The 12,273-nt window shown below is 37.4% G+C and overlaps 1 protein-coding gene across 3 annotated transcripts in view; it reads right to left on the bottom strand.

The window, feature by feature from the left end:
• Positions 1-12,266, bottom strand: part of DBF4 (DBF4 zinc finger) — a 29,317-nt gene extending 17,051 nt beyond the window's left edge. The window contains exons 1-8 of one of the 3 annotated variants that reach the window (XM_039331591.1): positions 12,135-12,266; positions 11,636-11,734; positions 8,659-8,834; positions 7,452-7,643; positions 5,676-5,726; positions 4,871-4,940; positions 4,682-4,758; positions 2,780-2,810 (exon numbers count right to left, since the gene is read on the bottom strand). In XM_039331591.1, the coding sequence (XP_039187525.1) occupies positions 2,780-2,810; positions 4,682-4,758; positions 4,871-4,940; positions 5,676-5,726; positions 7,452-7,643; positions 8,659-8,834; positions 11,636-11,681 (643 nt within the window). In that variant the 5' untranslated portion in view covers positions 11,682-11,734; positions 12,135-12,266. Of the gene's footprint in view, positions 1-2,779; positions 2,811-4,681; positions 4,759-4,870; positions 4,941-5,675; positions 5,727-7,451; positions 7,644-8,658; positions 8,835-11,635; positions 11,735-11,788; positions 11,990-12,027 lie in introns of those variants that run through there. The other 2 variants (XM_039331590.1, XM_039331592.1) reach the window with 2 other exon arrangements.
• Between the last annotated feature and the right edge of the window lie 7 nt (positions 12,267-12,273).

The raw sequence follows: 12,273 nt of genomic DNA, 5'->3' as shown, positions 1-12,273 counted from the left end.
TTGCTCATACTTTGTGTGTTGGTGTAAAGACATTTTAGTCCTTTTTAACCCTAACCCTGTCCTTGCTTTCTATATAACATGTTTTGTGTCTGAGTCCCCCTTTTTTCTCGCCACCTTTTTAATTAGTGCACATAGTATGGCACATACTATCAAAAGTTGATTTTCCTTGATAGTAAGGTTGATATTCTTAACTGCACAAACCTCTTTCTTAGAAACACTGATGACCCTGTTGGTTTTAGATTGCTAGGGACAAAAATATTCTGTATCAATTAACTCTCTGTCTCCATTATTAAGAAAAACCCTCCAGAAAAACTTTGAGTTTACTACTAAATAATTCAGTATCTTTCTTTGATGGATGCAAACCATCTCTTTTGTATAGCTTTTCATTGTCATGATGTTCAGCTGCAAACATCATGACAAACATAACTAAAATTTACATCTCTCACATTAAACTCCACTATACAGTAGTGGTCAAAATTGTGGAAACCTTTTGGGAAAAGTGTATTTTTTAGGTTTGATGGCTAATTACACCACTTTTTTGGGAGGAGTACCATAAAATTATATATCAATGGAAATATAATTTAATCAAGAATGTAATGCAATAAAGGTTGTTCAATTATCTGTACTGTATTCTATGAAAAGTTATAGCCAAATAACCAGAAAAAGGAAGCACAACTTGCTTAGGTTGACATCACGTAGCTTTCCTTCATCTGATTATAGCCAATGAGCATGAGTGTTTCACATTTCACATGCTAGTAAAGTTATGCTTAAAATCCTACAAGCTAGACTCCAGCAGTATGTGGATCGAGAACTACCAGAAGTACAGGCAGGATTTCGAAGAGGCAGAGGAACTAGAGATCAAATTGCCAACATACGCTGGATCCTGGAGAAAGCTAGGGAGTTCCAGAAAAACATCTACTTCTGCTTCATTGACTATGCAAAAGCCTTTGATTGTGTGGATCACAACAAATTGTGGCATGTCCTTAAAGAGATGGGAGTACCAGACCATCTCATTTGTCTCTTGAGAAACCTATATGTGGGTCAAGAAGCAACAGTGAGAACCGAACACGGAACCACTGATTGGTTCAAAATTGAAAAAGGAGTCCGGCAAGGCTGTATACTGTCACCCTGCCTATTTAACTTATATGCAGAGCACATCATGAGAAAGGCAGGGCTAGATGAATCCAAAGTTGGAATTAAGATTGCCGGGAGAAATATCAACAACCTAAGATATGCAGATGATACCACTCTGATGGCAGAAAGTGAAGAGGAACTAAAGAGCCTCTTGATGCGGGTGAAGAAAGAGAGTGCAAAAGTTGGCTTGAAACTCAACATTAAGAAAACCAAAATCATGGCATCCGGCCCTCTCAATTCCTGCAAATAGATGGGGAAGAAATGGAGGTAGTGACAGATTTTATTTTTCTGGGCTCCAAGATCACCTCAGATGGGGACTGCAGCCAAGAAATTAAAAGACGCTTGCTCCTGGGGAGGAAAGCTATGGCAAATCTAGGCAGCATTCTAAAAAGCAGAGACATCACCCTGCCAACAAAAGTGCGTATAGTACAGGCCATGGTTTTCCCAGTTGCAATGTATGGCTGTGAAAGTTGGACCATAAGAAAGGCGGAGCGCAAAAGAATTGAGGCCTTTGAACTATGGTGCTGGAGAAGACTCCTGCGAGTCCCTTGGACTGCAAGGCGTTCAAACCGGTCAGTCCTAGAAGAGATCAACCCCGACTGCTCTTTAGAAGGCCAGATCCTGAAGTTGAAACTCAAGTACTTTGGCCCCCTAATGAGAAGGAAGGATTCACTGGAGAAGAGCCTAATGGTGGGAAAGATTGAGGGCAATAGAAGAAGGGGACGACAGAGAATGAAATGGCTGGATGGAGTCACTGAAGCAGTAGGTGTGAATTTAAATGGACTCCAGAAGATGGTAGAGGACAGGAAGACCTGGAGGAACATTGTCCATGGGGTCGCGATGGGTCGGACACGACTTCGCAATTAACAACAACAACAACAACATGAGTGTTTAGAGAGCCAATCAGGTGTCATCTTGTTTTGGCAATGAGCCAATCAGATCATAGTAGGATTCAGTTATTGATGTCATGCTGAGAGAAGGACATTTGTCAGTGTGTTATGTGATCGCTATCAAGTTGGTTGGATTTTTTTTTCATTTAGTGAGCTTGTAAAACGTAATAAAATTAAAGTAATGGTGCAAAGAGTTGACTGGTTGCCCAGAAAGTGATGTAAAACAGTATTATTAAGTGAACAAGGCTACAATTATAAAGAAATTAGAAGAAAAATTGGTGGAAACTTAACCAAAGGTGGCATTTCTACTGTACACTTTTCCCAAAAAGTTTCCACAATTTTGGCCACTACTGTATGCTGGCCTTTTCTTTTTGCTCCTTATATATAGGTAAAACCTCTGAAAAAGGAAGACTACCGGCTATCCTGCTAAGTTACTGTCCCAAGCTCTGGAAATCATTCTGTACAGAAAGAACATATTTTTCAGATAGGTCATCCGTGCCAAGATGTACAATAGCAGCAACATTATAGTCTTTACTGGCATTTTTACTATCTTAACAATGCGCCTCTTTTCTCTGCTGGCAGTAGCACCAGGCAGACACCTCATCTCTTTCAAAACCTCCACATCATTTCCTAAATTGACATCTCTTACAATTGAATTACTAACCAAAAGATGGCTAGATACCCTGCTTATTAGATATATAATTTGTCCTAAAACTGTATTTGGTAGCAATATTAGTTTTGTCTTGAATACTTACTTTTTACTTTTTGGTCTGCCGATCCTTTCTCCTATTTAAGAGAAATAATATTACTATAGTTAGAGATTTTTATAATTTACGATTTACATATTCAATAACTGACCCTCTAAATAGCTTTAAATATTTGTGAAGTGTGAGCTACCAAACACATACAAGTAGTTTTTGGGTTTCAACAACAATTGGAACTGAGATTGTCATTGTTAAGCGATGTGGTCATAAAGCATATCATGTGACTGCATTGCTGGTGATGGCAATCCAGGCACTCCTAGTTGCCATCAAAACCCTAAGACAACACATGGGTCACTAAGTGGGAAGGGCGGGAATGCAAGATATGGAGTATGGAGATGCCACAGGGAAAATAGGAGAGGCTCAGTGCAAGTGAGAGGAAGTTGGGGGAAATGCGGGAAAGGAGAGCATACTGGAGCACACAGAAACAAGGGAAGGAGGGCGTAGGTGCCTGCCAATTCAGAGAGGCCAAAGGAAGGAGGGTATAATGCAGTGGGCAAGAAGGCTGGAGCAGAGCAGCTTGTGACTACCCTCAAAGCTTTCCATTGAATTTGCTTATGGAAAGTCAGTAGAGAAAGTCACAAATGGAGAACACATGATCATGGAGAGCTGCAATCTGCATGCCAAACGCCCAAATTGCTGTTATGTAACAGAGAAGGTGCTGGGATAGATATAACTGTGACTCAATTGTAAACACCACTTGTTCAGTGCCATTTTAATTTCAAGCTGAATGCATGGTCAATAAGCAAGGACTACAATTCTTATTTGTGATAAAAAAAATCTTTTTGGTTTAAGTAATCACATCTTAGGCTAGAATATTAAAATACACATGAACAAATTGGGAGGATTGAGTGTGCAACTATAAATTCCCATCCCTTCTGTTTATTTACCCCATACTTTCTAAAAACAAGTAAATAAAATGAATGGGTTACATTCTACATTTTATATCCTAGCTCAACTTTAAGCCTAAGTTAATATAGAAACTCTGGCATAGTTAGGAGTGTTAACTATAATCTTGAGTTTGAACTGCCTTCAAAAATATCCTTTCCTAATTTAATTACAAATTGTCTATTATTCACTCTTTCAAATTCTTGGATTAAACATAGCTTTTGTACTTTTCTAACAATGATTCTAGGTGGTCCAGTAAGAATTAAACCAACAAAACATAAAGATAAAAATGTATAATAGTATATGGAAATGATCTTGAGGCACAAGGGAGGAAAAGGCTTTTTAGGTAATGATCAGACAAGAGACGGAGGAGCATCCAGTGATTCAACAGTAGAAGAAAGAAACTCAGGAAGGACTCGCCCTAATTGATCAGACTGTTTATAGAATTAGATCAACTGGCAGTTTTTCTTGTCTGTTTTACCTGAGAGGGCTGACAACACCTAAATTAACAATAATATATTATATTTCTAGTTCTAAAAATCCAGTATTAATCCATACAGAACAAACATACTAAATGAGGAACCCATCATGTAGATCAGGATATTAATTTGTCTAACTAAAGTTGAAACAGAAAAGTTTATTTTCTCATGTTCTTATTTCAGGAATGGGCAACCTTTGATAAACAGAGCCCATGATAGACAACAATGCAAAGTGAGCAGAACTGTGTCTTACACACCGATACCAGGATTTTCTGAATTTTGAGTGTGTGTGAAATTTTATACTTTACAATGCTAAGCATTCTTTAATGGTTTGCACTAATATTTTTAAGTCTTTCTCATCTCAAAATACCAATAGAGATGAATGGAGCTTTATGCTTTCACACATCTATGAGGCCTCAGTCTTTTCTTGCAAATTATGAATAAAATATTAAAATAGCAATTTTATATAATTTATTTCATATTCACTGCTTTTTTGCTATCTTTCTTGGAAATCAAGTAGTTTACTTACCACATTGTTGATTTCTGTGCTTGATTTCTTAACCAAAAAGAGATCTTTTTTCTTTTGATCAATATAGTTCTTAATATCTTTTTCAAAAAGAAAATAATTTAAATTATTTTATGTCATCTAAGTTATTTAAATGGAACAAAGTCTTTTAATGAAGGGAATAAAAATTAGCTTTATTTTAAAAATACTTGCCATCAATGTGAAGTATTTTCACTCCCCAACTCAAAGCATTTGAGAGTATACTACCAGAAGGTATCAATTCCTGAAATACAAATATTGAATATTTCAATCATTAAATTTTGGCATACAAATATTTAAATACAACAAGAAAACTTGGAATGCAGGTACTCTGTATCCTCAGCCTCCTTCCACTCTCTTAATAGAATAAAATACAAAAGCAAAATTAATTGCATTCCTTATGGCACTATGGAAATAAGGTTTGTCTAATTTAAGCTTAGTAAACACAGCACTATGTCTTATTAAAAACAATTATATACAGGTCGACATCAACATACGACCACAAATGGGAATAGAATCTCAGCCATCAAGAGAAATGGTTGTTAAATGAAACAGCCACATGTCTGCAGAGAAGATTACAAATGACCATCATATGATCACAGGGTGCTTGACAATGGTCATAAATGCAGATAGATGGCCAAGCACTCAGATCACAATTAGCCAACTTTGGGGGAAGGGGGCATGGTAACAATATTATATGAATCAGAAGTAATATACGGGCCATAAGCACCCTTTCCAAGGCCATCATAACTTTAAATGGTCATTAAACAAATGGCCATAAGTTGAGGATATCTATGGGAAAAAAGACATGTCAAACATCTGATTTCATAACCTAGCATTGCCAAAAAGCCATCCTAAAATCACTTACCAGTATTTATCCATTAGCAAATTATGTAAGTTTCACATGTAAATAATGATAATAGGTAAGAAAGCTAATTTGAGATGAAATAATAAAGTAATGTTATTAAATGATACGCACCTGATCCTTGATTGCCTTTTCCACTAAAGATTTTCCTCTACTCATGCGCACCTATATTGAAGAAGAAATAAAGAGTATGTGTGGGTTACAGCTGTTAGTGCACACATAGGGTTATTAAAAATAGTTACTTAATGAAGTTTATTACTTTGAGTTTTTTAAAGGTTCACAAAATTACTTAGGTTAGTATGATATTAAAGTTAGTAAATTAGAATTAATAGATTAGTGACAGCAAATCTGATGTAGTGATTAAGGAATCATGCCAGAAACAATGAGTTTTAGTCCTTCCTTAGGCAAAAAGGGTGACCTTGAGCTAGTTACTTTCTCCCAGTCCTAGGAAAGGGCAATAAATAGTAAACCACTTCTGAAAACCTTGCCAAGAAAACTTATCCACATATGTGAGATAGGCCTCTACTCCAATCAGCTGACAGTAAGGAGACTGAGACCTCTCTTGACTTTGGGGAAGCCAGCCTATGTAGGTAAAGAGGCAGTTCTGGGACAAGCGTCCCCAAATCTTTGTCTTGCTTTACCCCCTCCCTCCTTCCTTCCCTTTTTATTTTCAATTAAGAAAACAAACAAACAAAAAAAGAGCTGGGAGGGACAGACTTCTCCCTCTCCCTCCACTAGAATTAAATTGTTTGCCTCTGCCCTCCAACCTCAATGTTCTTTAACCACTTAATTTCCTAAATTTATTTCATGCCTAGAAAGAGGGCGACAAACTCTTTAATAAGTGACTTACCTTGATGAGTGATTGGCAAGCTAAAGAGCAGAGGAAAAGAGTGGAAACTGAAAGAAAATACTTTTTCAAAGAGAGCTCAGCACATTCAGCAAATGGCTGCAGCAGAAGCTAAGTCCTAAAGGGAGTCAGACAAGCAGCAAAAAGCTTGGAAACCTTTGGAAAACTTTCTGCTGTTTGTTTGACTCCTTTTAGGATCCTGTTCCTGCTGCAGCTGTTTGCTGCATGTGCTATGCTCCCAGTAACTTTGCAGAGCATTTTCTTCTCCACTGTAATAAGATCTTGCTCTTGTGTTTGTTCTCAGATTGAGAATTTATTACATTATCATTTCTATTATCTAATACATTTGTCCATCATACAATGCAAAGCAATGATCTACATACAGCGAAGTTTGTATGAAGAAAATAGGTTTTCTTTTATCTAATTTTAAAAATGTTTTGAGCATAGCTCACCAAAGATTAATGTAAATCTTGTGGAAGTAAAATGACAGAGTAGGTATGTGGCCATTGTTGAATTAAATCTTTCTGTTTTAATTCTACACACACACATGTATATATAATTCAATCTCTTCAATTCAAGCTTGTGTCTATTTTTATATAAATATATGCTGTGTTTAGAATAATATGTATAAAATAAAACAATGTAATAGAAATAACTTGGTTAAATACTTCTGAAAATGTGATTTTAATAATAAAGAAGAAAACCTGAAATGGAATGTTTTTCAATATAGATCAGGAAAGAATGAAAAGATTGTATCACAGCACAAAATACTACAATGTTTTAGCCTTACAGGTGCTGTTAAATTAATGGCTTCCAAAATATCTTGCCATTATCTATGCTGTCTAAAGTCCTAGTTCAACATTATCTGATGGGCTACAGATTTCCCAGAGTATTTTCATGAAACCTTTCTCAGCTCAAGGAACTGCCTAAAGTTTGACTAGCTTTGAAAGATATAAAAAGTTATAAAGAACTTTATTTCCTTAACATGCAGCATTTGTGCAGGGTTAGTAGAAAGTAAAGGAAGAAGTAAGAACGAAACTTACCGTGTCGGCCAGCTTAAATGTACTACCCTCAGTCTTGTCTCTTCTGCTGCTTGGATGAGGTGAACTGTTCCCACCATTACATACAGATTCTGGGCTGGGGACTGAAGATACTTGTCCAAGGGCTGCAAATTTTGCTTCTTTTTTATTAGAGATCAAGTAATTAATGTCTTTGCTGAGGAATTCTTCAACTTTCTAATTGAAAAAAAGAGAAGAAAAATGTAATTTTGGAATGGGAACACTATAGATTATACTCAACATAGCTTTAAGGTATCTAATATTCCCCTTCACAAATATTTGAGAAATACTGCTTACTTCACAGAATCTCCAATTCTCATTCATTGACTATAAGCAGCTAGATTGGGAGAAGGATTATGTTAGGATAACATGGCTATACAAAAAGAGTATTTCAAATCACAAATGTTTCAAAAATTAATGTAGATCATGCAATATAGTTAATATAACATATCACAAATATATTTATAATATGCAGGTAATCCTTGACTTATGACCGAAACTGGGACTAGAATTCCTATCATTAAACAATGCTGTTGTAAAGAGCAACATTGCATTATACATTCTGTTGTCATTAATCATGAATCACGAATAATTAAGTACCTATCCCAATCCAAGCCATTCTGGTAAAAATAAGGGAATTCCTCCTCCTCCCACCCACCTATCTTCATCATATCTCTGACTCTCCCCCCCCCCCAACCTTTCTTACAGAGCAGCAAGCAGTCCCCAAACTACATTTCTAGGCAGCTACTTGTCATGCCACTGCTCTGGGACTTCTTGGTATGCCATGGCTCTCGGGTTCTAAGAAAACTCTGAGCCACACCATGGCACAAAGCCATCACCCTGGGAAGCCGAAGCAGCATGGCATGAAGCAATTGCCATCAGTGTGGTGCAAAGCCACAGCCCAGCATCATAGTACACAGCACTGCTCCAGGAGGTCCCAGCAATGCAACGCAAAGCCTCTGCCCCAGCTGCCCTCAACTCTGAATAAAATAATTTGATAGAAAATTTTGGAGAAATGGCCATTTTTTATTAAAAAAAAAAACCCCTAATCATGTAGCATTAAATGTAGCTGAAAGGCAGGCTGTAGAGAGAAAAAAGCTAGGAATTTGGACTTAGCAAGAATATAATATACTCAAACTGAATCTGCATTATTCCTTTTCTATCATAAAGTAAAACATACAAATTGACTTACCCCTCCTAGTTCCTTAAGATCTTTTGCAATTTTCTCAGAGAGGGTGTTAGATGGAATATCAAGATAGAACACTTTCCCAGTAAGTGGTTTGCATTTTAGTTTATCGGGCTTTGTAGAATCTTTCTTTACACTTTTCAGGGGAGGGTTGCTTCTTTCTCTTCTTTCTTGCATATCACCTGCAATTAAAATAATGAATGTAATCCTTATCAGAAACTTATCTGTTTAATCCTTAAATTGTTTTGGAGCAAAAGAGGATTATTGAAAAGCATATATAGGTATTTGGGCCTTGATATTTGAGGTATCAAGACTAGGAAGGAATATTAGGTATGTTTGCCGCCTTGAGTTACAAATAAATAATATACAAATAATAAATTTCCCCTTCTATCACCTCTCCCAAATATTGTCCATGGTAGATCTGCACAATGCAGACTGGAAATAGAGGTTGGCTAAAGAGGGTTTGGACACAGCTGCTTTTCAGAAGGGCCAGGACATACTGTAGCACCACAGCACTAAGAAAAGCAGAAGAGAAACAAGTTGCTTGACATCTTTCTCTGCAATGACTATCGTAAAAACTTTGTATTCCAGCACACAGCACCCAAACTACAACACACTACCACACAGTCAACCACCCTGCAAAATCTAATTCTACCATACATAAAGAGAGTGTTGGAAACGACAGTCAGAATTCTTCTAGTAATAACAATAGTGCACAAACTAACAGGCACACTCCTCCAGGAATTATCCAGAACCAAAGACAAGATTCAGAAGGATGAAAGAAACAATGTAATTTATAAAATCAACTGTAACAATTGCAAACAATTCTACATGGGACAAACATTACATAAATTGAAAACCATAATCCATGAATACCAGCTCAGTCAATTGCCATGATCCCAAATCCCACAATGAAACTGAACAGCACCAATTCAATTGGAGCAATACAAGAATCATTGGCTGCCATGCATGAGAGTTTATCAAAGCCTGGCATTCCACAAACAATTTCATAAACTGACACATCAAACTACAACCAGCTTATGAATCCCTGAGAATTCAAATTAACTGCACAACCAACCAGCGATAACACCGACCCTCAACCAACCCACACAACTCCACAACCCACCAGCACTTTACCTCCCAAAGATCCTCACCTAATGGAAATCCCCATCACAAGACCATGGCTTTTACGTGACCCATACCTAACCCCTCACAAGACCCTCACCTGATATGACTATCCCATCTCAAGTCCTACTGGCCACATGAAACCCTTATAAGCAGAACAACACTTGACATTCCCTAAATTCCACTTAAGATGTTACCTACCCTGATAATGAAACATTTAGAAACCAACCCACAAGCTTGGAGAACGAACCTTCAACCTCATCCTATATCTGAGCTACAGATATTCATCACTATCGTAAACTAATTAAGCTAAAAGAGAACTGATTTGTTCAAGAATCTAACCAAATCAGAAAATGACTTTTGATTTTTTTTTCAGTTGCCTCCAAAATCCTCTCTTTACTCTGAGAATTTGTCTGTTTTATCCTCCTCCCATTGGTATCAAAGTTCCCCACTTCTTTCCTGGGCCAGGCTAGCCCCATTTTTTCCAGTTTCTTACCACATTCAAGTTTCTAATATTTCATATATTTTGCTTCCTGAAAAGAACTTAGTGATCTAAAAACTTTGAGAACAGTTGAGATCTTATTTTTCTTATTAATATTTAATTAGAATTATCAGCAGGGTACATATCAGAAAGAGACATATCCTCAGTCATTATGTTTCAGTAGGTGCAGAAAAAAAGCTTTATACTCAAAATTACTAACCCATACAATTCATTTTCTTCTCTAAATCCCACTTTTCAATCTCAGTTTGGATTATAGATCATATATCTAACATATTCCAACATAGGTGGCATTGCCAATTGATCACACTGAGAAAGTGAGTACAGATAATAATAGATCTGAGACTGAAAGGTTTCAGTTTGCTGGATTTAGATAGTAGTCCTAATCAGGAAAATGAAATCAAGAAAATTCAGTTTCAAGTAAATGAAAAACATTCCAAAAGAAAGAAAAATAATCCTATAAATTTAACATATACTTAATTTCATTACAACCAAGTGGTCAATTGTCAGTTTATCATCTCATCAGGGACTGATTACCTAGACTATTGTTACTCTTCTAAATGTTTTAACAATAGATTCTCACTAAACTATACAAGGTATACCAAAAGTCAGATCTCACTGACCATTTACTATATAAATTACATCAAAACTTTTTTGCCACTTTTTCTAAACATTTTTTATTTCTTTGATGCCCTTTGAAAAATTCCTGAGCAGTAACATTTTCTCTAAAAAATAAAATTAAACAAAACATATAATTGGTTTGTGGGGCCTGACTTCAAGTATACCCTATACATAAATATGAACCTCAGAAAGATTTTCAGTAGTTTTAGAACCACTCTTATGCAGAGGAAGACATTTCAAATTACAAATGAATTATTTTAAATTATTGATTATTATTTTAAATAAATAATAAGGCCAGCCAACAATCAATAAAAATAAATAAATACAAGACCACCCAGTTATTATCCATTGCCCACTTACCTAATACTTATCTACTTGTGTATATTGAAGCATACTAATCTTTTTTAAAGCGAAAACACTGGCTCTCTTTGACAAAGTTCTCAAAGTGTACTATAAATCAGTCAATACTGCACAGAATAAGCCAAAGGGAAGGGAGGGTGGTGAGTAAATTCAACAGGATATCCGAAATACCAAAACACAGAAACTTTTGCTATTTTCCCAACCCAGGCACCCTCTACAACTTATCAAGAGGAATTTTAGCGCTCTTGATTTCGCTAAAAAGAAAAAGAAAAGCCGATCTGAACTAAAAAACTTTTTTCTGCTCTTTTCCGGGGGAAAAAAAAGTCCCGTTTCGAGTCACTATCGCCATACCACAGAGAAGCCAGCATGAGGACTTACAGGGGAACTGTCCTTTGCTGCCGCTTTTCAAACCACTCGGTTTCATTTTCCTGGGAAGTCACATTTTCTGCACCCTCATTTCCCCGCGACGATTACGGTCTACAAGAAAAGATCGTATTAAAATGATCCAAAATTCGTTCTTTTTTAAAATACCAATTAAAGCTGAGGGGCGGGGTTCTGGGTGCGTTTTCTCCAGCTCTTCCTTCCTCCCAAGGTGTCTCCCTTCCTCCCTCCATTCACGAGGCAGAATTTGCAATCCTTCTCCCGTACCCGTCGTCTTGTCGCTGCCTGGCCCCGTCCACTCCACCCCACCCCACCCCACCCCGAAGGGACGGTTGGTGTTTGAAATGTACATTCCCGCCGCTCGAACCGATCCCCGGCCCTCGCCTCACCCCAACCCAACGGATCCCATGGGGCCGGGCACGGCTTCTACTCAGGATCTTCTACGCCAGTCGGCCATCGCACTTTTTGTCAACCGCGCTTTCCCGCCTTTGCCCACCCGGGTCTACCAGGCTCCGTCGACGCTGGCTTCGCCTCCCTGGTTGGGCTGAGCGAGTGGAGAGGCGGCGCCACGCAACTAGGAGGAGCCTTTCGCAGCGCTCACAGGGCGAAGGCACCGTTGTTTCTTCTCCTTCTTC

Source organism: Crotalus tigris, unplaced genomic scaffold (genome assembly GCF_016545835.1).
Source record: "Crotalus tigris isolate CLP2741 ecotype Arizona unplaced genomic scaffold, ASM1654583v1 scf7180000024437.13266115, whole genome shotgun sequence".
NCBI lineage: Eukaryota > Metazoa > Chordata > Lepidosauria > Squamata > Viperidae > Crotalus > Crotalus tigris.
Note: the sequence above shows the minus strand (reverse complement) of the source record. Positions and strands in the feature narration are given on the sequence as shown.